General features: G+C 37.5%; 1 protein-coding gene across 2 annotated transcripts in view; it reads right to left on the minus strand.

Annotated features, from left to right (window-relative positions):
• Window positions 1-6,890: 6,890 nt before the first annotated feature.
• GRID2 (glutamate ionotropic receptor delta type subunit 2) overlaps window positions 6,891-27,995 on the minus strand; it is a 1,665,223-nt gene continuing 1,644,118 nt past the window's right edge. For both annotated transcript variants that reach the window (XM_012558631.2, XM_004387023.3), the window contains 2 exons: window positions 11,965-12,205; window positions 6,891-9,369 (listed from right to left, as the gene is read on the minus strand). In XM_012558631.2, coding sequence (XP_012414085.1) covers window positions 8,947-9,369; window positions 11,965-12,205 — 664 coding nt within the window. In that variant the 3' untranslated portion in view covers window positions 6,891-8,946. The remainder of the gene's footprint in view (window positions 9,370-11,964; window positions 12,206-27,995) is intronic.

Below are 27,995 nucleotides of genomic sequence, written 5' to 3' on the forward strand. Positions count from 1 at the left end.
AAAATGGCAGTAAGTATGGCCCCAAGACTGACTTTCTTGTGGCTTTGTTATCAACCTGCTGGAAACCTTTGGACTCAACCAGGCATTCCACTTTGCTCAAAGCACTTCAATGGTTTTCCATCTCATGCAGAATCGAAGCTAAAATCCTTGCAGTGGCCAATGAAACTCTATAAGGTGGGCCATCTATTATCTCTGAGCTCTTCTCCTACTACCCTCCCTTCCCATCACTCATTCTGGTCTGGCCACATTGATCTTCTTGCTCTTCTTCAAACATGGCCAGCACTCTTCCTTTTCACGTGTTGGCTGTTTCCTCTGTTTGTAATTTTCTTTGTTCAGATAGCAACATGGCTAACTCCCACCCCTTATAAGCTTCAAACAAATGTCAAAATAAAAATGAGTCCTCCCCTGACCATCTTATTTAAAATTGTAATTCTCCACCCCCACCTTGGCATTTCTTCTCCTCTTCCTCTGCTCCTCACAGCACTTATCTTCTAATAGACTATGTACTTTATTTATCCTGCTTAGTATTGACTGTCTCCCCCAAGAAACCAAAAGTTCCATGAGGGCAGGGATTTCTGTCTTGTTTACTCCTGTATCCCCAACATCTAGAATAGTGTCTTGCACACTGAGTAGGACCTCAGTGAACATATGTTGAATATGTAAGTGAGTGAGTGAGTGAATGAATGAATAGGATATAGTTTAACCTCTTGATTCCAGCCTTCAGGCCTTCCACAATCTCATCCAGATTTACCACCAGCTGTTCCCTGACATGAAACCCATGTCTCAACCATCATTGTCTACTGCTAACTCCAAACAGTCTTTCCCATCCTTGGGCCTTTGGTTGCCCAGTATCCTATACCTGAAAGCCCTTTTCCATTCTTTTGACCTTTCTATACACTCTGAGATGAAGCTAAATTTCTGCTGATTCCATGAAATCATAACAAGTCATGCAGCTTACAGTATTCTTTTTCTCTTCTTGCTCATAGAATGTTTTCTCTGTACTATTAATATGACCATTGAATACTGTGATATAATTTGCATTCATACATTCTGATGTTATTTAAAGCATGAGCTTGTATTTAGCTTTTAAAATGTGTATATTTTGTTCTCCAACTTTTGGAGAAAAGTCTCTGAGGAGAGGCCCAGGTATAAATGAAAAGAGCTGCTCATGGCTAGAATTCCAGCCACCCACCCAGCCATCCTGGGAGACGAGGGACTAATATCTCAGCACACTGGAACCACTGGTGGCCCAGGAGTGTGTCTTGGCACACTGGTTTGGGACACTCTGCCCTATGATGCCTTGATCATAGTAGGTGCTCAGTAAGTATTAGTTGATGGACTGATTGATCTTGTGTGATTGTTATTTTCCTAACAGTCTTTCTGCAGCCTTTCTAAAATGTATGTATATACACTAATACTAGTTAAAAAGAGAGAGAGACACACACACAAAAGCATCATTATAGAGTAAGATTAAAAATTTCATTTAATGATGATGAACAAGAAAAATTAATTAGAAATATTAATTGTGATGACTGAACTGTATTATAAGTTTCACCATGTTACTCAGACACACCAACAACTTTAGAGGACATACATGTGTAAAGTGTTTTTACACAAGTGTTGTGCAGTTTATGAAGAGTCATTTTGCCACGACATTTTGATGGAAAAATCTGAATGAGTGAGCAGTATGTTTTAAAATGTCTGATCATTTGGTCCCAACTCACCTGGAGTAAAGGAGAATGAAGAACACCAAAGTCACAGGGAAGGTATTAGCCCAAGAGACAGAAAGGGCCACATAAACCGGAGACTCCATCAGCCTGAGACCAGAAGAACTAGATGGTGCCCGGCTACCACCAATGACTACCCTGATGGGGAACACAACAGAGAGTCCCTGGTGGAGCAGGAGAAAAGTGGGGTACATAACTCAAATTCTAGTAAAAAGACCAGACTTAATGGTCTGACTGAGACTGGAGGATCCCCAGAAAGCATGGCCCCTGAACTTTCTGTCAACCCAGAATTAAAACCATTCCCGAGGCCAACTCTTCAGAAAAAGATTAGACTGGACTATGGGACATAAAATGATACTCGTGAAGAGTGTGCTTCTTAGCTCAAGTAGATACATAAAACTAAATGGGCAGCTCCTGTCCGGGGTAAGATGAGAAGGCAGAGAGGGTCAGGAACTGGTTAAATGGACACAGGAAATCGGGGTGGAAAGGAGGAGTGTGCTGTCACAGTATAGGGAGTGCAATTAGAGTCACATAACAATGTATGTATAAATTTTTGTATGACAGACTAACTTGAATTGTAAAAAAGAAAAAAAATGTCGGATCATGTAGAATTGAATCTGAGAATCCCAATTTTGTATATATCTTAGTGGACTGCTTAGTTATTTTTAATTTTTATTTTGACATGTTGATTTGGAAAGAAGTATTATACTCATTAAAAGTGTATTATGTATGAATGCAGTTTCTGTATTTGATATCTAGTGTTAGTTATGTTAATTAGATAAATGACACAGTTATAATCCATCCAACAACAAATGTTCAAAACTTTTCTTGCCAGTACCTAGAGAAATACCTGACCATATTGGGTACTCAATAAATACTTGTAGAATCAAAAAGTCAAAATAGATGAGCTGGACATATGACACCTCTACTTTCAACTTAGTTTTAGTATATTTCTAATTCTAAAAACAAACCATGCAGCCAATCCTTGTAAACAGATATATGGCTAGAGTTAATTTTAAAGTCAACTTTAAAATAGTTCTGGAAAGGAATCAAATACCAAGCATCAGATTTTTATGTACCTAATGTGAAACAGTTACATGTACACTTTGCTCCAGGAAATGGCTGTGATGCCGAAAAGTTTGGTACAACTTTGATTTTTGCAAATTGAATCTTATTGTATTACACATTAAAAAAAAACCCATTCTTAAACGTCTTCTATTATGAAACTTTTGGCTAGTGGATAAGCAAGCTGTAAGTTTGTTATTTTAAAAATTCAGGATGATATGTATGATCTTTACATATGTGTACTGTGTGGGTTTTAAAAAACACTACTGATGTCCAATTTTTTAAAATTAAAAATGGCACAGATACAGGCTACTTAATTACTAAAACTTTCCAGTAGTCCAATTTAAAAATAAAATATAATGATTTTGAAAATTAATTTTGCCTTCTACGCGTATGTGAAATCTTGTGAAAGGCAAAATACTTATTAAAGATAATGCTTTCCATCCCTTTTCTGGTTCTGATATTGTATCCTTCTTTGATTTTGTGATGTATGTTTTCTCCTTATAAAGCAGCTGTTATGAAGTCTTAATTTGTTTTTAATTAATGAGAATTAATGTTGTCTTGAAAATTTTGCGAATTTTCTGGCACATCACAGATAGATAGCTTGAGATCTTTGAAATATGCTGCCACTTCAAGATGGGAACCCATGGGGTTTCTCGAAAAGGAAACCAGGTCCTCATTCCTCACAAACCCTAGACAGAAATGTCTGTAGTAGAAGGTAGATAATGTGTCCATATAGCACAGCCAGAGTGGAGTTTCTCTTCTCCACTCTGAAGGAATTCTATGAAATGTGCAAAATTAGTCAAAAGGTGACACTTGGTCCTAAGTTGTATGTAATAGCAAATCATGATAGAATTTTTAGATAGGGAAAAAAGTTCTCAAGTTGGAATGTTTTTTGCTTTGTCATTAATTATTACATGGAAAGAAAACAAACGAATGCTATTGAAAAAATAGGAAAATTTGGGAAATTCAGGTGGAGAAGTGAGAGACAGCTCTTTCAGTTTCCGTTTGTATTCCTGTCAGAGGCTGAATCATTATGTCCTTTAACTGTTCCATGCCTCTGCACAGCTCTGTAAAATGGAGCAAAAACATGAAGCTTCTATTCTGGAAGACTGAATGGGGTGGAAGCTGTTGTCATGGTGGGTAGCCTGTAAAATATTTTACCTTCATTGGGCTCATAGGTAGCATTGTACTGTGTCTTAGATGACAGGAAATGGGGCCAGGAGGCTTAGCTGCAGTAGCTTCAAAATAAAAAAAGATCCAGGATAATATGTACTGTGTATGGTCCTTTGAAGAAAGTTGTTTGAAACATTGTAAAGATCTAATTACCACACTAGTCCTGTAGGGATGTGGATAGCTGTGGGTAGGAGTCAGCCTCTGAATGCGTATGCAGATTTTGATAAGAATGAAGGGTTAGATAGTAGTTTGCCTGTGGCTTATGGTAGTTTTTCACTTTTCTGAAAATTTGACCTAGTGTGGTCTGGCATTTTGGGAAATTCTCAAGTCTTCTTTGTGGAGGAGTTTCGAACCTAAGAAGATAGCCTAAATTAACCTTTGAGAATTTTCAGGGTAACTTGTTCCAGTCAGTTGGGTTGTCCAGGCACAAAGATGACTATATTGGTTTGGTGACTCATTCTGCCATCTCAGAAAGTCTGGAAAACAGCTTCTGTATTCTACATTTCTATATGGGGTAACACAGAGTTGGGGTGGTAGGACATATTCAGATCCATTTCTGAATATCTGTATTTATTTATGTTGTGTATAACTGCTTAGGAGGAGCCCTGGTATCACAGTGGTTAAGCACTTGGCCGCTAAATGAAAGGTCGGGGTTCGAATTCACCAACCTCACTGCGGGAGAAGGATGTGGTAGTCTGCTTCTGTAAACATTACAGCCTTGGAAACCCTATAGGGCAGTTCTATTGTGTCCTACAAGGTTGCTACGAGTCAGAATTGACTCAATGGTAATGGATTTGTTTTTTGTTATTTTGGTATACCATATTTTTTGCAAATAACACACTCACACATATAACGGGCATGGTGCACCTAGGAAAATAATGCGTGGTTGGCAAAAAACGTGTAATGTCTGCGTTATTTGCATAAAAATACGGTAACTACTTAGCACAGTGGCTTTCACATAATAGGTTCTTAGTAAAGATGAATAGAGTTAAATTAAATCTATTCAGTCTAAGAAGCTTTATTTTCTTATTTTCCAATGTCAAGTAAGTCATTTCTACCAAAAGAGCTCACATATGCTATTTCACGAGAGGGTGTCTACTAAAATATTTGTTGAAATAATAATTAGGGCCATAATTGTTAGCCATCAATTCATATCTGGTCACAAGGGTTAGCTATAGGATTTATTTTTAGAAATAAAAATATTTTAGAAAGAAGCTAATTTTTAGTGAGCCCATTGTTATTTGATCAGTTATCAAGAGATGTACATTTGAAGATAAAACCTATGTTTACCAGCAAGTAAGCTCTTAGCTCTGTCTGCTTTATATAATATACTGAAAATCCAGAATGCTTCATCATTCCAAAATTCTGATTATATATATGAAAAGTAGTAAAAATTACAAAATTATCATGCTTTAATAGTAACGATTATATATAAAAGTAACATTTGTTATATAATAATAATTCCAATTGTGTGGGTTAGAGATCATGTAGGGTAAAATGGTCTTTTCATCTGTGTTTTAAAAATTCTTTTTAATTGATGAAGCATAATATCATTCAACAAAATCTATTTTTTAAAGTATTTATTCAAATGATTACCAATCCCAAATTAAAGAAGGTGAAAAAATAACATAATTAAGAAAATGACAAATTGCTTGTAGTTTGAGATGTATGAGGAAGAGATGAGGCCTTCCATCTTTTATAATATGTTTGATTAAACCCAAACCTACATATAAGTTCTGATGTGGTGAAAGCGACAGCCAGATGTCTTTATCATTCACCAATAGAATAAGTTGGATATTTAAGTGAAAAGAAAGTACTTGGCTATAAGGTGTTACCTTGTGTTGAAACAGCAGCACTGGTGCAAGCAGTGCAAACCAGGGCAAACAATGAGCTAAGGAACTAGCAGCAGGCGGAAGTAGGTTCTGGCCTTAATTCTGACACTAGCTAGCTCTACGACCTTGGGTAAGTAACCCGAGGTATTCAATTCTCATCTGTAGAAAAAGCAGTTGGGTCCAGTGATTCATGTGCTCCCAAATAAGAAGGAAGTTTCCAGATATTTTCCGCCTAGGCTTGGTGACAGGATCAGTGAAGGCACTGTATATGAGTCATCCGTCAGTTTGCAATCCATAAGGATCTGCATGAATGTGCCTGAAACGTGGCAAAGTTTAAAATAGAAAAAGACCCAATTTTATGTCTTAGGCTGTCAAATGTTTGGGCAAGTCACAGCTTGTTGGCATCTTACATTCCCTTATTTGTAAAATGAGGGAGATGATCTAGATCTCGAAAGTTCATCCTAGTTCCAACACTTTAAAAATTATTTCTGATGGTATTTTAGAACAGTAGAGATCTTAATCTAAATTGAATATATTTTCAAGTTTATATCCATTGGGAGAGTTAAATCCTAGGAGAAGTTAATATTGCTGTTCAAATGCAGAAAATAACTCTATTATAAATTATCTTGGAGTCCAAATTAATTTCCAAATTAATAGATTCAGCATGATGAATATTTCTCTAACAGCAAAGCAATTATTAATAAACAAATTCTATGTTTAATAATTACCCTTAATTTTTTTTTTTTGGTAACAAACCTTTATCCTGCTATTATTATAGTGGTTGCATTGTTTACATGAAACAGGCTAAATAGCTCCAAAAAAAGTGCTCACAGAGACTTCCAAGAAGAAAATAAAATATATTGTTTCAAATAGTCCCAAATAACACAAAAGCAGTCTTTCATTGGTTTAGGACATCACTTAGTATTGTTTTTAGAGAATCACTCATTTTGGCATAGTTCTGCTAGTAAAACTTAATGTGTTTTATGCTTTAATGAACTCAAGGTAAACTTTCAGAAAAACTCAGCTCGATCTGTGAGAGAGTAAGCATTTTCAAATTTTACAGTTAAGACTTCAATAGTATGAGAGCAAGTTTAGAAAACATTTTTATTAGACAAATTATTTAGACAAATTATACACAGAAAGCTCTGCCACTCATAACTGAGGCCTCCAAAAAGTGTTTTGTGTATTTGTATAATAGGCAATACATCAAAATAGGCCTATTTTAAATATTGTACATGGTTAACAGTTTGTTGATACCTAAAATCACTGCAACACCTGGTATGTCCCTATATAGCTTGTTGTAAAGGTTTTTTTTTTTTTTTTGTTTTAAAATCAGAGTTGAGAATGAGATCATAAATGTTACAAGGGAAAACAAGTTGTGCATGCACTTAGGTACTTGTTACCCTGGAAACAAAATGCTTTTTGAATGATAAGAAATTTTTCTGCCTTACACAGTAGACAATATTTGAAGATTTAGTACAAAAACAGTGACAGTACAAGATGCTCCCCAGAACAGAATTAGCATCAAAATATAATATACCTTAAGAATATACCTTTTAAATTTCTCCTAAAGCAAATCACATAGGTTGATTCCTATATCAATTCTAGCCACGGAATGAATTAGAGTAACGTAAGTGTATGACTGCGTAAAAACACAGGATAAGTTCTTGCTTCCTACTTACCACATTTTAATTTAAGGATTACAAACAAAGTTCATTCTACATTTCTAACAGGTATGAATGCTACTTTAAAAGGGTTGTGCACAAACAGGCACTGTTTTTGCTGTCATCCTTCTATACACTTGGCACTAATGTAAAAAATACATAACTCCTCCAAATAGAACTGAATAAAAAAAGGGGGTTAAGCTGAGAGCCCAGTATGGTTATTTGATTTTCTTCTTTAGGATAACATATGACGGTAATTAAGGCCACATCAATATTTCCTAAGGGCTCCTCCCCCTCACTACATTTACTGTATTGATTGGCTTACTGCTTTGGAAGAGAATTTATTAACCTTCAATGATCTATGTTTAAACTCCTCTAGAGCTCTATGTGCTGTGGTGGATGTTGTTCAGCTAATAGCATTTCCCATTTAGATAATTAATTAAAAGTAAAATTATCAAGGTTAGCCTTATACACAAATGCAAAATCTACTCAAATGAGTTACATCTAGGAACAAATATTAAATCGCCCTGGATGTTTTAATAACAAAAGTATAAAATATTCTCTGTTGGCAAACAATGCGCGTCAGAATAACATTAAAGCAACCTGCCTTTTCTAACTGAAAAGACCCCCTGCACTATACATATTTCCTGTATACAATATTTTTTTTTTAAAACTAAAGCTTTATTAAATGAATTGCAATAGCAATGGCCACCTTTTTATATATATACACATTATATAGGTGCATATATATGTATATATATGAGATACTAATTTATTTAACACAATAGAGGCTTCTGCCATATGATAAAGTTTACTGTACATAAGAAAAACCTTTAATACTGTACAATCACATAAAGGTCATATGCACTGTTGCAGTGCAAGTGTAGTTTTAACTGTAGTCTTGACTGGCATATTAATGGCTTTTTTTGTAATCCTACAAAATTGCATTCTCATATTATGTGGCCTGAATGGTCTTTAAATTGTTCTATAAACACTGCAGGGGTTGCCTTTGGTCCACAGTTAAAGGACACTCAACAGCAGTGGAGCGTTGTATGGATGCAGCAGAAGAATGTAAAAAGACTGAAGTTATTGCAATTATATATTTTAAAAATAGAGAAACGTTATGTGAGAGGCCTTTATGTAAAATTAATCCTGCATATACTTTTAGTATACTCAGTGCACATTTCCTATACTTGCAGTACAGCATATGAAAAGCAGACTAATAGGATTCTAGCATACTATATTCTGGGGGAACAAGTTGAATAATGAAAAAAAGTAGAGGGAGATGTGTGGGAAGAAAAGGAAAAAAGAAAGAAGTAGAGGAGAGAGGAAGGAGAAGGTGGGGAGAAAGAACTAGAACTGTTACTAATAATCCTGATTTTCTTTTTTTAATGTTACATCCATGTTAGTCCCACAATATTACAGTTGCTCCTTGCAAAGGGAATCCTAAAAAAGAAACAGTGAAGAGATTTTATTTGATGCTCATATGGAGGTGCCTCGGTCTGGGTCATTACCCAGATTGAGCCCCAGAGAAGGAGTTGGCTGATAAGGAATAGATGACATTGTTTTTATAGGACTCCTGAAAAAGCCTCCATTAGGTGCCCTGTGCCTAAAAGGGCCAGTTCGGTGCTCAGGCACGTTGCCAAAAGCGAAACCAGAGGCAGCTTTAGCTGATAGTGTGCGGCTAAGAGTCTGGATCTGCTCTGGGATAAAGGTTGTTGTGGTAATATGAGTGTTCCTGAAATCACTGATTTGCTCCAGTGCTTGTCGTGTTGGCAAAGTGTCAATGTCCAGAGGGGTCAAGTCAATTGACGAGGTGGAAAACTGTTTATGGGGGCTGTCGTCATCTGTGCACAAGCTATTTACACGTCTATGGAGGTGCTCCAGGTCAATTTCCTTGTCATCCTGGAGATGAAGAAAAAGAAGATAAGGTTCTTATCAGTACTAGCTCTCATGGTTAAAAAAAAAAAAAAGTAGTTCAGCAAACATGATATGTAATTAACTGAACTTTGGGGTTTATTCATTTAACAAATATTTATTGAGCACCTAATAGGAGCCAGGCACTGTGTTAGGTTCTGGGGGTACCAATACGATTCTAAGATGATCCCTGTCCTCAAGGTTATCTATAATCAATATTTTTCTTTCAGTAAAAATTCTAAAGTGAACACACACCGCATGCAACTACGAAGCTATGGGAGCAGTAGATGGGTGATTGCAGGGAGGCGTAGAAAAAAATTAAAAAGAAAAAGTATGGTTTGAACAACTCATATCCACCCCACTGACCCCAACTTCTCTACACATGCTTCCTCCTTTTCCAGAGTGTCTCATGCCAAGCTGGATTTTTGTTCCTTTCCACCACTCATTCTTTTGTAGGCTAGAGATATAAGCGATTGTTTCGAGAGAGTAACACTCAACACAAAAGAGGCAACTTCTACTGGTGGGATTTCACACACTCTGGCTATCTAGCGCTGCGAAAGGCAATTTTGTGAGGTCAGCAGGGATTTAGAGACCTCTTAAAGTCAGGATACTGGGCAACAACTTTAGTTTATGGCCTGATTTATGTTAAATAGCCTCTAAAGCAAAGATACTTTGAACTGTGCTAATGGTATCTTGGTAAGAAAGGAGTTTAATAAACAAAAAAAGGAATAAAATTTCAGATTTTTTTTTTTGGTTGAAACCAATTCATAACTATCTTAGGATTATCACTAAAAAAATAAGCACTGAAGCCCAATATTTGAAAAATAAAACTCACACAAATAAAATTGTCATTGTTATCAGTCTTATTTACAGCCAAGCACAATAAATTAAATTTATGAGGATTTTAAAATATCTATTAATCATAAGAGGGGAAAATATTTGTTCGTGGGGTCCGGATTAGCTGTCATGAGTTAGAATGGAGTATGTATTTTTTTCATTGTGCTATTATAGTGCTCCTCAGTGAAAAATATTTTGATGTGCATCACTGTTTTTCCTTGTCATTTCAAAATCCAATAAAAAATATCCATTAATGCAATATTATCACTGAGACTTTAGAGGATTGAGAGATATAATTTTATGGTTCCCACAGCAACTGTAATGTAGTCATCCATCAACAGATATAATAATGCAAAAGTTTAATATCATATATAGTAATTCAAAATATAAGGAGTTTGGGGAGTCCTTAATTTCCAGATTTTTGAGAATACGAAGTCTCAGCTACAATGTTGCATTAATGTGGTTGTTTGCATTGAATCAATGTCAACATAGATCCCCAAAGCTTGTTCCACAAAGCAAACACTACAATAAAACCTGAGTAATTTTTAACTCATACTCCACTAATTTAGAATTTGTGATCATTCAAACAGGTAGAAGTCTAAAATTTATCTTTGCTAAGCCAAGCTTTCCCTTAAAAATAGTGCTGAACAATTCTGAATATAAATAAGGTGGTAGGAAGGAATTCTTAGACTATTTTAGAAAACAATGGTTGAAAGGTCACACTAGCATGCAAACATTCATATGTAAATGAGAAGTCACTTTGATTTATGCTTAAAGCAGTTCCTCTGAGGATCCTGGCCAGGCATCACTTAGTTACCCAAAGTTCAAGTTACAGTGACTATTAAAATTGTCCTTCTTTGAAACTATCCATCAAATCAAATCATTCAGCAAATTCAGGCTGTTTTTTCATCTCAGTTTGTTACGTTTTAGTGGTATGATTTCACTTTTTAAAATATTGTCACCTTTTTGCTCTAGTGGAAATAAGATAAATGAATCAAATAGTTAAACTTTGGATTTTCTCTGATAATTTATAGATCTCATAATTTTTGGTGAAAACAAGGCACGTGACTCTTTAAAAAGAGGTATTATGTGTAATTTTGCAGTTTTCCTTTCAAAGCTTTTGAAAAAAATGAATATGGTTCTGGAATCAAGCTGAGTCCTGAGTGAAGGATAAACATTGAATTCTGGGTGATTGTACAATGTGGGTTTGGTAAGTTTGGGCCATCCAAGAGCCAAAAACATATGATCATTTTTAATAGGTTTACATGTAGATAAAGGGAAACAGCCACTTGTGGCAAAGAGAAAATTCCGATTATTTAATTCTAGTATTGCATTTCTTAGGGTACCAGTCTTAGAGACACAGGCAGTTTATCTCCAGGCAAACAACTGAAATAAGATGGTAAGCATCTTTGCGAATTGGTCAAAGAAATCAGAGCCTTTAAAAATTGCTGGATTAAAATCTATCCTGAGATCTGGGAGAATTTCAAGGCCCTGTGTAACATATGAATTTGTCAGTCTTTAGAACACTATAGTTTCCTCTTCATTTAGCTAGCTGTCCTAAAGTGGACATTGGCATTTGTCTTATCAATTTTTACATTTCACGATTTTTTTTCAATCTTCAAAGAAAGAAGAAATAATTTCCCATGAACTACCCCCAACTCATTATCCTCTTCCCTGTGTTTATCCTCCCTGGAAATACAGCCTGTTTGTTGGTTCAACTTAGAGAGGAAGCTCTCAATCAAGTACCTCTTTTGATGGGACCCGGGAGCCCTTCCTCTTGTTCCACCACGTCTCCAGCATGGCTATAAAGCAGGAGAGGACAATCCCAGCAGCCAGGATACAAAAAACCCCTGCAAAGCTCTTTATGTCCAGGGCACCTCCTTTCTGCTTTGTGTCCACTGAGGAATACAGGTCACACTGGCCATTCTTAGGCCACCATTTGTGCTTCAGGATGTCCATGTCACCATTCTGCTGAAGCTCCAGAATCCTTGGGGTAAAGAACACAACCATGTGTTACTACAGACATAGTTATTGCCTTGGCCCACAACACATCTGTTTATAATCCCACCTTTAAAGGATGTCAGCTGTCAAGGGGAAATGAATATATAGATCAGCTTGCAGAGGGAACGCTAGGAAACCAAAAACATCATTGCTTTGATTCTATAGACATTAGAATCAAACATTATGGTGATACAAATGGTTAAGGTTAACACACTTGGCAGCCAATCAAAAGGCTGGAGGTTTGAACCCACCCAGAGATGCCTTGGAAAAAAGTCTGGCAATCTACTTCCAAAAAATTAGCCACTGAAAACCCTATGGAGCACAGTTCTACTCTGACACACAATGGGGTCACCGTGAGTTGAAGTTAACTCCATGGCCGCTGTTCTTTTTAATATACAAAGTTTCTTCCCTACCTCCTTCTCTCCTTTCCTCCTCCCTTCTTCCCTCTTTTTCTGCTTCTTTTGTTATTGTTGTTTCGTTCTATAATTCTAAATATTTCCCCCTGGTTTGTTGCAATGTGTTTTTACAATTAGATTTCAGAAGCACCATTTCTATGTGGTTTCAAGCTGCTGCAGTTCTGTGCTCCTTCCCTACAGAATGATGCTCTGGATCTTAGTACTTTTATGAAGAACATTTCGCTGCTTAGAGCAAGATGCTGGCATAATGTCGCCCAGCATATGCTACACACAAAGAAATTCAACTAAAAGACTTCTATTATTTAACACAGTGTGAGAGAAAGCCTTGGGACAAGTTTGAAGTTGATAAAATACATCGTTTTTGGTTTTCCACACAGCTGATCTAGTTTCCCTTTTAATGCCAAAGGGAAAATAATCTTACCTTGGAGAACAAGAAGAAAAGTTGACTAGAGTCTTTCAGAAGTAGTTAAATGCAAATAAGAAATGTTCCCAACCCCCTCAGCTGCAAAGATTGCAGCTTTTAAGTGTCATTTCCATACAAGTTTTATTTTCAATTCTAAATGCTCCTTAGATCCACCTGAGACCTGTCTAGCTTTGGCCCTCCTCCAGCTGCACCCTTCTCACAGGACAAGGAGGGTCAGGTGATGTGCCCGCTCACAGTCTGCACCATCCTCAGGATACACTGGAATTTCCTGCCCAAAGAGCTCAGAGTGCGCTTCCAAGTCCTGTTCCTCAGGTACTTCCTCCTGAGAGCAGACCCCTCAGCATCATGAGTCTAAGGGGCGGAGTTTGCAGAAAGCATGGACAGAGATCACCTGTGCGAGCTCAGGTGCACACACCTGAGTGTGGGCGACCCTTCACTGTGCATGACAGAGCTGGAGGTGGGAAGATGAGGGGCCAGAGGCTGACTCCCCGTCTGTGGGTCAGTGTAGAACTCCAAGCTCCGCAAATCAAAATTCAGACCTGGCCTCCTAGTGATTGTGCAGGTATATTTATCAAGATGAGTGAATAGAATATATTTTATCTAGCATTTTCTTAGTTTGATTTATCATTTTTACATAATTAGGATTTGTGTACCTGTCTTTGTACTCTTGCTCCAGATCTTGTATTATTAGTGATGAGAGTGCTTAGAAGTTTAGAGAGAAGAACTAAACTATCTAAAAAACCCATTGCCACTGAGTCAATTCTGACTCACAGTGATCCTATAGGACAGAGTAGAACTGCCCCATAGAGTTTCCAAGGAGCTTCTGGTAGATTTGAACTGCTGACCTCTTGGTTAGCAGCCAAGCTCTTAATCACTAGGCCACCAGGGCTCCAAGGGTGGTAAATTACTCACTGTAGGTGATAGATAACCTTTTTAACTGTTCCATGCCATCCACTTGTCTAGATGAATGAGCAAAATGAAAAAGGAAAGGAGATTTTGTGTGTTGGTGATGGGGTCAACATTCAACCTGCCTTAACAAGAGTAAAACCAGCTGGAGGAGATCTGGTCTATCACACATTTGGCTATTCCCACCCCTCACCCTTAGTGCTCCGTGCAGACTATATCCAGGCCCTCTAGGATCAGCACTGTACTGGAGCCTTCCCTACACCTGCACTTTTCCTCCTTTCTTCTAATGAAATTGATTTGTCTAGTGTTCTATTGCCTCAGAGTGTCTCACAAAAAAGGCAGATCATTTGATTAATTGAATGTACTAAAACAATTATGAATACTAATGAATTACATTTTACCCTTATTCCAGCCTGTATCCCAGACAAAAACATTTGTATTTCCAGAATTCCAAAGGTGTGTTTCATGGTAAACTAGTCCCTAGAAGGACTTTTCAAGAAAAGGGTGCTATGGTCATTAACTTTGAGAACATCCTCTTGGAGATTCACAAAGATGTTAGCCTATTAAAGGCTCTGCGAAGTCCTGCATAAAGACAACCAGCACAATTTTGTTCAATTCGGCATTTCCCAAACTTATCTGACCTTCTTTTCTCCTTGAGTAACATACATTAACAACCCGGGGCTAGGACTTTGAGGAACACACCTGAGAAATGTCTTAATCCAAAGATACAACTACTTATGGGATTTCTGGCCCTGTGTTAGGGATTTTATACATATGCAGTCATAGCATCGAAGTTACTTGCTGGCCTATCCATGAATGCCTCATTCAACAGAGGTTGTAAAATCCTTTATGTGTGCAAGAATCTTCAGTTTGGTGCTTATTCAGGGCACTACAGAGTACCTTGAAGGAAAAAGTTAGTCATCTCTGAAAGATTAATTTTTCTTCAATTTGCGACTATAGGCACATGTAGAAATAAAAGGAAACTGCAGCAGCATTTGTTTATGAGAATGTATGTGGGCACAAAATGGGCTCCCAAGTTTCCCCGCCCTCCTACTCCCACCACATTATATTGCTCGGTGTCTGTGGAAGTGTAAGATTTTTCCTTCATAGCACTTACCATCATTTATTATTATTTTTGGTTACTTGTCTGCCTGCCTTTCTAGAATGAATACATACCAACCAACCTCCATATTGCCTAACACAGAATAAAAACGTATTTATTGACTGAATGTGCTCAGTAGTTTTTGATGCAATTTTCTAATTTATTCCATTGCTTCCTTGTTCATCTATCCATTCAATAAATATTTAAAGACTGACTTTGTGCCAGTCATTTCCGTGGATACAAAGTTTATGTTTCAGTATGACCACACATTCAGCCAGGTTGGCCTGGGCAACACTGTGAAGCTGTTTTTCTAAAAATATCCTCCATTCATATTCACTCACTCTTTCATTTATTCTTTTACATACTCATTCAAGACCCCTTATTGTCGAGTCCTGAACTCCTCCTCCTCAGTAGTTTTGAGACTCCCACGTTGCATTCAATTACTCTGTCTCATTATTTTTTCCTAGACCTGGAAAGTATTTTGGTTTAAAAAATAATTATTGACGTATGCATACTATACTTCACCTATTTCAATTCTAATAGGAATTAAGGGCCTTAAATAGAAGAATTTGTTTAATTGCAGAATTTAAGGTTAGCAGACTAGGTGGTGGGTGTTTACTGAGGGGAAGGAGTGAAAGTACTCCTTGGGTGCCTTAAGGTATCATCACACCACATAGATCTTTTTATAAAGTTGATCTCATGATCACTGGAGCACCAGCCAAACCAAACTCGTTGCTGCCAAGTTGAGACTAACAGTGATCCTACAGGACAGAGTAGAAGTGCCTCAAAGGGTTCCCAAGGAGCGGCTGGTGGATTCGAACTGCTGACCTTTTGGTTAGCAGCCTGAGCTCCTAACCACTGTGCCACCAGGGCTCCTGCTGGAGCACAGCTGGCTAAAAAATTGCAAGAAGGCTTCATCTTTGGGGATACACAGAGCAGCTGAACCACAGAATCCCTCAGTCAAGCTCTGACTAGCCTACAACTGATTCCAGGAATAAAGGCTAGCATGGGATGGAAGTGTTGGAAAGGAATGGAAGTGTTCTCTAAGCCTAGCATTCATAAAAAATTGCTGTAAAATCGAATGCATCTGGAAATTCCATCAGAAAGGTCTCACTATACCTCCTTTTTTAAATTAAGAGATACTCAAGGATTAGGTAAAGAAGGTTTACCGAGATATAATGCACTGACTTAAAGACTGAGTGGATGAGTACTTAGAACAGTGAAGAGGCATTTTCTCTTTTCAGATGTTTGGAAGACACTGGCACTTTTAAGTGAGATTTAAAAACAAACCTAAAGGAAAGTTTAGCCTTTTAATAATAAGCAACACCGGACTGTGTGTGTGTGTGCTTCTGTGTCTACCGATGCAAGAATGTAGTTGCAAAATTCTAATGAGCAAAAGGAAACAATAACTTTTGGTTCCATGGAATAATTGTAATTTTGTTGTATGTACAATAGCCACAAGATGGCAGTCTTTGCTCACAGAAAGCAAAATTTTACTGCAGGTCTAGTTACCCTTCTGAGAATTTGAGATGCATACAGTATAGATTTCTGGTGCTGTGAATGCTTCAACTATTAGAAATATAGCTAGATATTGGAGGATGATGGCTAAAAACCTCTTCTTGGAGTGTAGCCAGAGAAATTCCAGCCATTTTACCCTAGAGTGATAATAATAATATTTACTTTTGAGGGTTATTGTGGTGAGAATTAATGAGGCCATATATGAAATGATCTCTACTATTGTTTGGCACTTGGTAGGCTACCAATACTCAAAAGCTAAAATTATTATTGTCAACGTGTGTGATCACCATTCTTTCTTTGGACGTGTTCTGGTACATACTTCTTACCAGTAACAGTAAAATTTGCCCTTGAGTTAATTCTGACTCATGGCCACCCCAGGTGTGTCAGAGTAGAACTGCGCTCCATAAAGTTTTCTATGGCTGATTTTTCAGAAGTAGATCGCCAGGCTTTTCTTCCGAGATGCCTCTGGGTGGACTCTAACCTTCAACCTTGTGGTTAACAGCCAAGTGTGTTAACCATTTGTCGAGTTATATTCCCATCCAAATCAGTGAATGATTGACTCACTAACAAGAACATTGCATTTCCTTCTTTTGTGCAGAAGTGTTAAAACCTCTGCAATCTCATTGAACAGAAAAATCTTGGAAGTCCATAAAGGCTAACTTCAATTTCAAAATGGTTAACAGATCAGTACTGCATGCATTACATCCTTTATTGCTATAAATGAGCAAATTTTAGGGGAAGGAAATAGAAAAGCAAAAGGAGGCTTTCATATTCAAACAAAAATGCTCAACAGGTTTGAGGAATTCACCTTGAAAAGCTTTTTACTTACATTGAAAAGAATAGGCTCATTTATGTGTGGGAATTGCAGTAATTATTGACCGCTTACCATCTTTAATCGTTACTCTAGGAATTGATTTTTAAATTAATTTATTTATAACAAAACAGGTTGCTGCAAGATGGAGGCACATTTTTAATCGCTCACATAGGTAACTTTGATTTTGCCTTTGAATCCTAGAGCAGTCAAGAGGCTCCTTCCTAATTTTCTTGCGATCATGGCCTTATGTAAATTCTTGGTGAACCAACCGTAAAAAAAATACTGGTTATCTGAGAAGAATGACACCTGTCTTTTCATTCATTTCTTCTAAGAAAGAGCTTGGGGACAATCAGATTTTTTTAAAATAAGTGCAGGGATTATTTTCTCGGATTGGTTTTGTGGAAACTTCTGTGACCCTTTTGTGATTGGGGTTCATATTATTATTACCTCAGAGAGATGATTATAATATTTACTATTGTGGTGAGAACTAATAAGGCCATATATAAAAGTATCTTGACCATTGCTCGGCACTTAGTAGGCTACCAAAACTTGAAACCTAGAATTATTATTGTCAGCATGTGTGACTACCGGTCTTTCTTTGGACCTGTTCTGGTACATACTTCTTACCAGTGCCAGTACCAACTGCCCTTACATTTATAGAAGCATGAACAAGTACAATGAAAAGGACTACAGACATCATCTATTCTGTTCACCTTCTCTTCCCTCATTCTTTATATGAGGCAGTGATTCCCCAGAATTTTCGTATTACAACACACTCAAAAATAATTCGTATAGCATAGCACACTGGGGTGATCAGCGGCTGTTTGCAGCCAGAGATGTCAGGACTGGGACCCCAGCTGTTTCAGGATCTGCGTTGGCTGTCCTGAGGATAGAAGGGATCAATATTTTAGCAATATCCTAGTACATCAGCCAAGATAGATCTGTTGGGAAACTGTGATTAGAGATTAAGTGACTTTTTCAGTGATTTACACAGATACTAAGTAGTCAGTTGGGCCAGAACTCTGATCTGTCTTCTAATATATTTTCCTCCGTTATCCCACACTGCCTCTAATATGTAACTATTCAGAGAAGAGCTAACTCTTTTAGTTTTAGAGATTTGTTAGACCCCAAGTAAAACTATCATCTATGTTTCTTCTAGATCTAACCATACAATTGCAGCATGATTGCAAATTTATTCATACTACAATTTGGGTGTGCAAACAAATGTTGCTTTCCCATATAACATAATTGATCTTCTTCAGGAGGACTGTGCCTGCTGAGCAGTGGGAATGAAAACTAAATTTAGCCCCACGTAATTTAAAATTTAACCTGATCTAATAATTTAAAATGTCTCTTTAGCTTTAGCTCAATGTACTTTAGAGAATTACTCAATCCTTCTTATTCCTCGCCCCCCTCCTTCTCCTTTGTTCTCCTCCGAGATGACATCTGGATTTATGGAGGACGTTATGTTCTCTGTTTTGAGGTCTGGAGGAAAGGGAGTTGCTGACCACTTGATACTCCTTAGATTGGCTTTTGCAATTTTTCTTTGAGGTGTGATATGGCTGGGTCCAGTCCTTAGACATTAATAGGTGACTGATGCGAACATCTGTGGAGGCTTTAAGTTTGCTAAAGTTGGCTAATGTCTTTCTCAGCTACTTCGGGGCTTGTGGGCTCCGTTCTGATGACTTGGCCTCCTTAGGCTCTCCGAGCTGCTGTAGACTTTCTGCCATTTTCTTCATTCAGCTCATGATTTTTGTAGCCCTTCAGATGCTACTATGGTGTCATCTTGTCACTCACTGGGGAGGGTTCCAAGTCAGGTCTATTCACCACGTAGAAGTAAGGGTGACCTGGGAATGAAGATTGAACCTTTGCTTTTTGCTGACCGTGCTGCTCTGGCTTCTCAACCATCTGAGGCCTTCTCTGTTGAAACACGGGCTGTGTGCCCAGTGAGCTCCCCTTCGAGGCCCTCATGGGAAAGGAAGAATCAGACCCTCTACCGCTGGTGTATTTTGTAATCTATCGAACTCCCTCCACTTGTCCATATCACATCCCCCGCCCTCTGCTACAAACTGGCTAGAAAAGATGGGCTTTCCTTTCCACTTCTGCAAAATGTTTTTAAATCCTAGGTCTTCAGGCTTCTTGGACTGTTAATAATGAAAGAGAATTCTTGTTACATAATGATTGAAACTTTATGATCTGAGACCTTTGAGCTTCTCTTTGATTTGGAAGTATTGAGGCAAATTGGAGGTAGGGATTAGTGAGAATAAAAGTCTACTAATTTAATACCTCAAAAATATTTTTATCTGTTACATACTTATGAATTTTACGTAACCAAAATTAGAAAGACATTAAGGATAGAGTAGTATTACTTAGTAATGATTAATGTCACTTACCATTGAGAAAGAAATTCGGGAATATCTGAAAAAAATTATTTTTGAACACGCTAAGTAAATCTATTTTGGCCCAGAACAGTCACATTATTAAATTTGTTTACTGGGTTCTCAAAAAATTTTCCTCTCCATGGTTACTGACAAAGAATTAATAATATTATGCAGACTATTTTCAGGAAAAAGTCAGCTCAATAGGTTTTTCATTCATTCACCGTATCTTATATTCTGGTCTTGGAAAATGTAGGTAAACTCTGATTAAAGCAAAAGCACTTATCAAAGATTGGATTTAAGTGTTCAATTAAGTGTAGTGGTGTTCTGATTGGCATATCTGATATCTCAATTTGAACATCTGAGTTGTAAAAATAAATTCTATCAACTTCCTATTAATCAGGCATTAGTTAATTTTTTTTTCCTTAAGGAAGATCTCTTGGTGATCAGTAGTAGCATTAGAATCAACAGATATTTATTGATAACATCTAATACCTTAATAATACCATGCAGCCTAAGGGAGACATGGAAGCTATTTCCTTTGTTTAAATTGAACTTTTAACTAGTTCTTAGAGCTAGTTGAACCAAATGCCAGTTGCTTTAAGTACAATCCACTAAGACTGCCTGAGATCATATAAGCAAATAGTACTTTATGACATTTTAAATAAATTAAATAATATATTATCATATATTCCATAAGCTCATATGGTCCGTAAAAGGCCAGACAATAAATATTTTACATGTCATGGGCCATATAGTATCTGTCACCACTACTTAACTCCACCTTTGTAGTGCAAAAGCAGCCATAGACAATATGTAAACAAATAGGCATGGGTGCGTCCTAATAAGACTTTATTTACAAAAATAGGCTGTCAGCCAGATTTGGTCTGTTGGTTGTAGTTTGCTGGTTTGCTGACATGTTTCAGACCCTCACACTGAATAATTCTATGAAGTTCAGAGGGCTAAGTGACTTGGTCAAAGTCCTATCATTAGAAAGTATCAGAGTCTATTTTAGAACCAGAGATTATGACTCTAATTCCAGTGCCCTTTCAACTAAGTATATTAGTGCACCACCCCTCGTCTGTCAGTTTGTCATGCTGTAATGGCCTGTGTGTTGCTGTCATGCTGGAAGCTATGCCACTGGTATTTCAAATACCAGCAGGGTCACCCATAGTGGACAAGTTTCAGCAGAGCTTCCAGACTAAGAGACTGGGAAGAAGGACCTGGCGATCTACTTCTGAAAAAATTGGCCAGTGAAAACTATGGATAGCAGCAGAACGTTGTCTGGTATAGTGCTGAAAGATGAGGCCTTCAGGCTGGAAGGCACTCAAAAGACGACTGGGGAAGAGCTGCCTCCTCATCGTTGAGTCGACCTTAATGATGTGGATGGAGTTAAGCTTTCACGACCTTCACTTGCTGATGTGGCACAACTCAAAGTGAGAAGGAACAGCTGCAAACATCCATTAATAATAGAAGTGAAATATACAAAGTATGAATCGAGGAAAATTGGAAATTGTCAAAAATGAAATGGAACACACAGAGATCAATATTTTAGGCATTAGTGAGCTGAGATGGACTGGTATTGGCCATTTTGATTTGGACAATCAGATGGTCTTCTAGGCTGGGAATGACAAATTGAAGAGGAATAGTGTCATATTCATCATCTAAAAAGAACACTTCAAGATCTACCCTGAAATATAATGTTGTCAGTGATAGGATAATATCCATACATCTACAAGGAAGATAGTTAATATGACTAGTATTTAAACTTACACACTAACTACTAATGCCAAAGATGAAGAAATTGAAGATTCTTACCAACGTCTGCAGTCTGACATTAATCAAACATGCAATCAAGATGAATTGATAATTATCTTTTTGGAAATAAAGAACAAGGATCAGTAGTTGGAAAACATGGCCTTGGTGACAGAAGATAGTGATCACATGATAGAATTTTGCAAGACCAACTTCTTATTCATTGCAAATATCCGTTTTCAACAACACAAACAGTGGCTATACACATGAACCTTGACGGATGGACTGCACAGGAATCAAATTGACTACATCTGTGGAAAGAGACAATGGAGAAGCTCGATATCATCAGTCAGAACAAGGCCAGGGGCCGAATGTGGAAAAGACCATCTGTTGCTCAGATACAAGTTCAAATTGAAGCTGAAGAAAATTAAAACAAGTCCACAAGAGCCAAAGCATGACCTTGAGTATATCCCACCTGAATTTAGAGACCATCTCAAGAATAGATTTGACACATTGAACACTAATGATCAAAGACCAGACAAATTGTGGGAGGACATCAAGGACATCATACATGAAGAAAGCAAAAGTTCATTAAAAAGACAGAAAAGAAAGGAAAGACCAAAATGGATGTCAGACTCTGAAATTTGCTCTTAAACATAAAGTAGCTAAAGCAAACGGAAGAAATGATGAAGTAAAAGAGCTGAATAGAAGATTTCAAAGGGTGGCTGGAGAAGACAAAGTAAAGTATAATGAAATGTGCAAAGACGTGGAGTAAGAAAACTAAAAGGGAAGAACACATTTAGCATTTCTCAAGCTGAAAGAACTGATGAAAAAATTCAAACCTCAAGTTGCAATATGGAAGGATTAGGTGGGCAAAAATTGAATGATGCAGGAAGCATCAAAATAAGATGGAAGAAATACAAAAAGCCACTCTATCAAAAAGAATTGGTAGACATTAAACTATTTCAAGAGGTAGCATATGATCAAGAACCGATGGTACTGAAGGAAGAAGTCCAAGCTGCACTAAAGGCATTGGCAAAAAACAAGGCTCCTGGAATTGATGGAATACCAACTGAGACATTTCAACAAACAGATGCAATATTGGAAGTGCTCACTTGTCTATGGCAAGAAATCTGGAAGACAGCTACCTGGCCAACTTACTGGAAGAGATGCATAGCTGTGCCTATTCAAAGAAAGGTGATCCAACAGAATGTAGAAGTTATTGAACAACATCATTATTATGATACCCAAGTAAAATTTTGCTGAAGATAATTCAAAACTGGTTACAGCACTATATTGACAGGGAACTGCCAGAAACTCAGGCTGGATTCAGTAGAGGATGTGGAACAAGGGGTATCATTGCTGACGTCAGATGGATCTTGGCTGAAAGCAGAGAATACCAGAAAGATGTTTCCTGTGTTTTATTGACTATAGAAAGGCATTCAATTGTGTGTGGATCATAACAAATTATGGATAACATTGCGAAGAATGGGAATTCCAGAACATTAATTGTGCTCATGAGAAACCTGTACATAGACCAGGAGGCAGTCATGGGAATAGAACAAGGGGTTATTATGCAGTTTAAAATCAGGAAAGGTGTGCATCAGGGTTGTATCCTTTCACCATACTTATTTAATCTGTATGCTGAGCAAATAATCCAAGAAGCTGGACTATATGAAGAAGAACGTGCATCAGTATACTGGAAGAAGATTCATTAACAACCTGTGATATGCAGATGACAAAACCTTTCTTGCTGAAAGTGAAGAAGACTTGAAGCACTTACTGATGAAGATCAAAGACCACGGCCTTCAGTATGGATCATAAATTAACATAAAGGACACAAAAATCCTTACAACTGGACCAATTAGCAACATCATGACGAGTGGAGAAAATATTGAAGTTGTCAAGGATTTCATTTTACTTGGATCCACAATGAATGCCCGTGGAAGCAGCAGTCAAGAAATCAAATGACATATTGTATTGGTCAAATCTGCTGTAAAAGACCTCTTTAAAGTGTTAAAAAAGCAAAGATATTACCTTGAGAACTAAGGTGCACCTGACCCAAGCCATATTTTCAACTGCCTCATACACATACAAAAGCCAGATAATGAATAAGGAAGACCAAAGAAGAATTGATACATTTGAATTACGGTGTTGGCAAAGAATATTGTTTATAGCATGGATTACCAGAAGAATGAATAAATCTGTTTTGGAAGAAGTACAGCCAGAATGCTCCTTAGAAGCAAGTATGGGGAGACTTCGTCTCATGTACTTTGGACATATTAGGAGGCACCAGTCTTTGGAGAAGGACGTCATGCTTGATAGAGGGTCAGTGAAAAAGAGAAAGACCCTCAAGGAGATAGACTGACACAGTGGCTGCAACAATGGGCTCAAACATAGCAATGACTGTGAGGATGGACTAGGCAGTATTGTACACAGCATCACTATCAGTCAGAACCGACTTGATGGCACCTAACAACAACAACAATAATAGTGCATGTCTTAGTTATCTAGTGCTGCTATAACAGAAACACCACAAGTGGATGGCTTTAACAAACAGAAGTTTATTCTCTTGCAGTTTAAGAGGCTAGAAGTCTAAATTTAGGGTGCCAGCTCTAGAGAAAGGCTTCCTCTCTCTGTTGGCTCTGGTCCTTGTTATCAATCTTCCCCTAGTCTAGGAGCTTCTCAGTGCAGGGACCTCAGGTCCAAATGACACGCTCTGCTCCTGGCTCTTATTTCTTGGTGGTAGGAAGTCCTTCTGTCTTTCTGCTCGCTTCTCTCTTTTATATCTCAAAAAAGATTGGCTCAAGATACAAACTAATCTTGTAGATTGAGTCCTGCCTCATTAACATAACTGTCTCTAATCCTGCCTCATTAACATCATAGAAGTAGGATTTACAACATAGGAAAATCACATCAGATGACAAAATGGTGGACAATCACACAATCCTGGGAATCATGGCCTAGCCAATTTGACACACATCTTTGGGGGACACAACTCAATCCATAACAGACTATATTATTAATATGTGTGTGCCTTTAAATGAGTACAGAGACGTCATGTTTTGAATTTGTATTTGACACTATGTTGAGAAAGAATTTCATATACACGCTATATATTGACAAAGGTACATAATCCTTCAAATGAATTTTACATTTCTTTGGTTTATCTTGGAGTATCCACCTGACCATTTATCCTCAGATTAGGGCCGTCTCATGTACGAAAAAGAGTGACTGCCTTAATTGCTCAAGATTAGGTAATACTAGTTACCTGAGGCCTGCATTTGCTGAATCATCTTCTGTGTAATGGCAGCTTTAGCTGTAAAGCAAAGAGATGAGAAGATTCTATACTACTAATAAGAAATTCCAAGGAAGTGACTGGTTTAATAAGAATGGATAAGACAATTGACTGAGGCAGAAAAGCTGGTATACCTTTTAACCAAAAGATGTAAAAATGTTTTTAAATTAAGTGTGACTAGAAGTATTGTGGAAACCCTGGCGGTGTAGTCATTAAGTGCTATGACTGCTAACCAAAAGGTCAGCAATTCGAATCCACCAGGCACTCCTTGGAAACTCGACGGGGCAGTTTTACTCTGTCCTATAGGGTCGCTATGAGTTGGAATTGACTGGATGGCAACAGGTTAGAAGTACTGTAAATTAACAAGGAGTTTTTCAGGGTTGGTAAAGAATTACTATGCACAATTAAGGAGAATGATGGCGTGTTAGTACTGGAGGAGATCTGGAGATGAGGTCATATTTAACTACTGCCCAGTGAGGTGAAGTGACTTGCCCAGCTCCCTTACGCAGTGCCCAATCAAAGGGGCTGGATTTAATTATACGCTCAGTTATTGTTGCAGGCTGCCTCATATCAGAGACCTGCGTAAAAACAGAAGTTTCCTGTGTTGCTTCAAACCTGATACCTCACTTTCAAATTTGAAAAAGATAATCTGATAAAGCCTTTCATTCATCAATTCTATTTACTTATTAAGAAAGCAGTATCCATATCCTTATGTAGTAACTAATGTCTTCCTAAGGCAGTCATTCTTCTGCTTATGGGAAATAAACTGTAAACTCTACCCAGAGTACCTGTTTTCCAAAACAGTAACAACAGTAATAAATGCGTACGAAATGCTACAAAGCTTATAAAGCACTCATCAAAAATGTTTTGTAGTATTTGATTTACTGCTTAAAATAATCCCAGGAGGGGGCAGTTACATGTATTTATATTTATTGCTCACCAACTTATTCTTGTAGAAGGTTTTAGGGAGGCTGATGTTGTTTAGGTTCTCATTTTACAGCTGAGGAAATTGGGGCTGAGAGGTGAAGAAAATTTCTGATGGCCAACAGCTGGTCATGGTCCAGCCAGCTCTGAATCCCAGGGCTTCTGACTTCTGTGCTTTTTCCAACAGCCCATCAAGATCTTTTTTATCGCTAAGGAAAACCTGTATAAATGGAAGCTGCCTCTTTATTTCCCCTTTCTTTATTAACTGAGAGTTTGACTACTCAAGTCCCTTGGACAACACATATTCCATTGTATCCACTTTCAAACATTACACTCCATGTAACACATCCAGATGTCCCCAGAGAGCCATATGAATATTACATGAGTTCATTAATCTCTGTGTGATTAGAGTAAACGTCAGATGAATCTATTATCATGAGGCACGCAGGGGACTTCACCAGTGTTATCAAAACAAGGAAGTGTGCTCAAAATAAGGAATTGGTGCTCCAATACCACTAGTATAAGTCAATATACTGTGAAGTTTCCAATCTCTATTATGTAGGCTTCTGTAGTTACCCCGTGAACCTTTTCCTTAGAGCTTAAACAATACCTTCTAAAGGTACAATATTTATTAAATAATACTCAACTGTTTTGAGGAGCCCTGGTGTCACAGTGGTTAAGCGTTTGGCTGCTAACCAAAAGGTGGGCAGTTTGAATCCACCAGCCGCTTCTTGGAAACCCTATGGGGCAGTTCTACTCTGTCCTGTAGGGTCGCCATGAGTCAGAACCAACTTGATGGCAATGGGTTTGTTTTTTTTTTTGTTTTTTTTTTTTGGTAACTATTTTGAAAACTGTGCCTTATTTAATCTTTAATGCTTAAAACAATTTTTATGCTGAAATCTTTGGCAAGATGCTTGTTGTCCTTAAGAGTCATCATATTGTACGGGTATGTTATTTGGTTGAAGATGAACCTTGAGTTGAAATACATGGTACCCGTTCAAACTGATCTCTCTAGGTAAGCGTCATCCCCTTCCACCATAAGTCTTCCACTGTCTAAGGGGGCAAAATCAGCCTTGTTCACGTGGAAGCAATCACTTGAAAAATCAAATTAGTAACATGAGGAATCTCAAGATTTTGGTGACTAGTGAACTTTAATTATTATATATTTTATGTATTTATGCTGGCAGTAAAAGTCAAGCACTCATTATAGAAATGACAGACATGATCTTTCATAAAACGAGTGCTGGGCGGCAAATGAATAGATAATCAGGATAATGAAAGCAAGCCAGAAAGATGCTGAAGAGCTGAAAAGGCCCAGACAATGGCTCCCACGGAGATAGAGGGCATAATTGTGATTGGAAAGAGAACACTTTTGGTGATCTTTTAAAATGTCAGCTTCATCCTTAAGCTCAGTGTGATATTTGGGTTATAGGGTAAAGGGGAAAAATTCTTTCATTCTGCAGTGAGAAGCTGGCAGTGATCATCCTTGCTCAGAGTCACTCTGCCAGCAACACACAATCTTCTTACGCAGCCCTTTCAAATGCATGTTTATGAAAAAGTGTCATAAAGTCAAACTTATTTTGCTTAGTGTGTTGTATATATTTTGAGAATGTTTTTATATCTTGCAGTATGACAACTAAACCTTAAAGTAAGTGGAATTTTGGGGTGTGCGTGTATAAAATGGGATAAAGTTTGTGGTATGTATTCTTGAACGGCACAGCGTTAAGAGACAGATTATGGAAAAGGATGTTTTTTGAAGGCACAAACATCCTCCTGAGCATTTGCATAAACACAGAACTTTTTATAAGTTGAATGACAATTTAAACATAAGGAAGGAATTCATTTTTCTAAGAGCTACCATAGTAGGTACTTTAATAACTGGAAAATTCTTTTATGATGCAAATGACATCTCCTAGGTAAGAGATTGTATAATGATATATAGTTAAAAAAAAAAACGTACAGCATGTTTGTATTAAAGTTGGTGGATAAATTCAGTGCACTTAATTAAAACTCTTCGTCAAGAGTCAGTAACAGTACAACTTTAGGAAAATAATTTTAGTATGATTTGCCCACATTTTTAGAGATAAAAAGCCTAAAGAATTTTAAAAGCTTTATTCCAACTTTTTAAATGAATTGTATCATATTTATCATTATTGCACCCCTACTGGAAAAGCATTTCAAGTTCTTTGGTAAACAGTATTAAGACAGTAACGTAACAGAAACTTTGCTCAAGTGATTAGA

This window comes from Trichechus manatus, unplaced genomic scaffold, assembly GCF_000243295.1.
Source record: "Trichechus manatus latirostris isolate Lorelei unplaced genomic scaffold, TriManLat1.0 scaffold00178, whole genome shotgun sequence".
NCBI classification, from domain to species: Eukaryota; Metazoa; Chordata; class Mammalia; order Sirenia; family Trichechidae; genus Trichechus; species Trichechus manatus.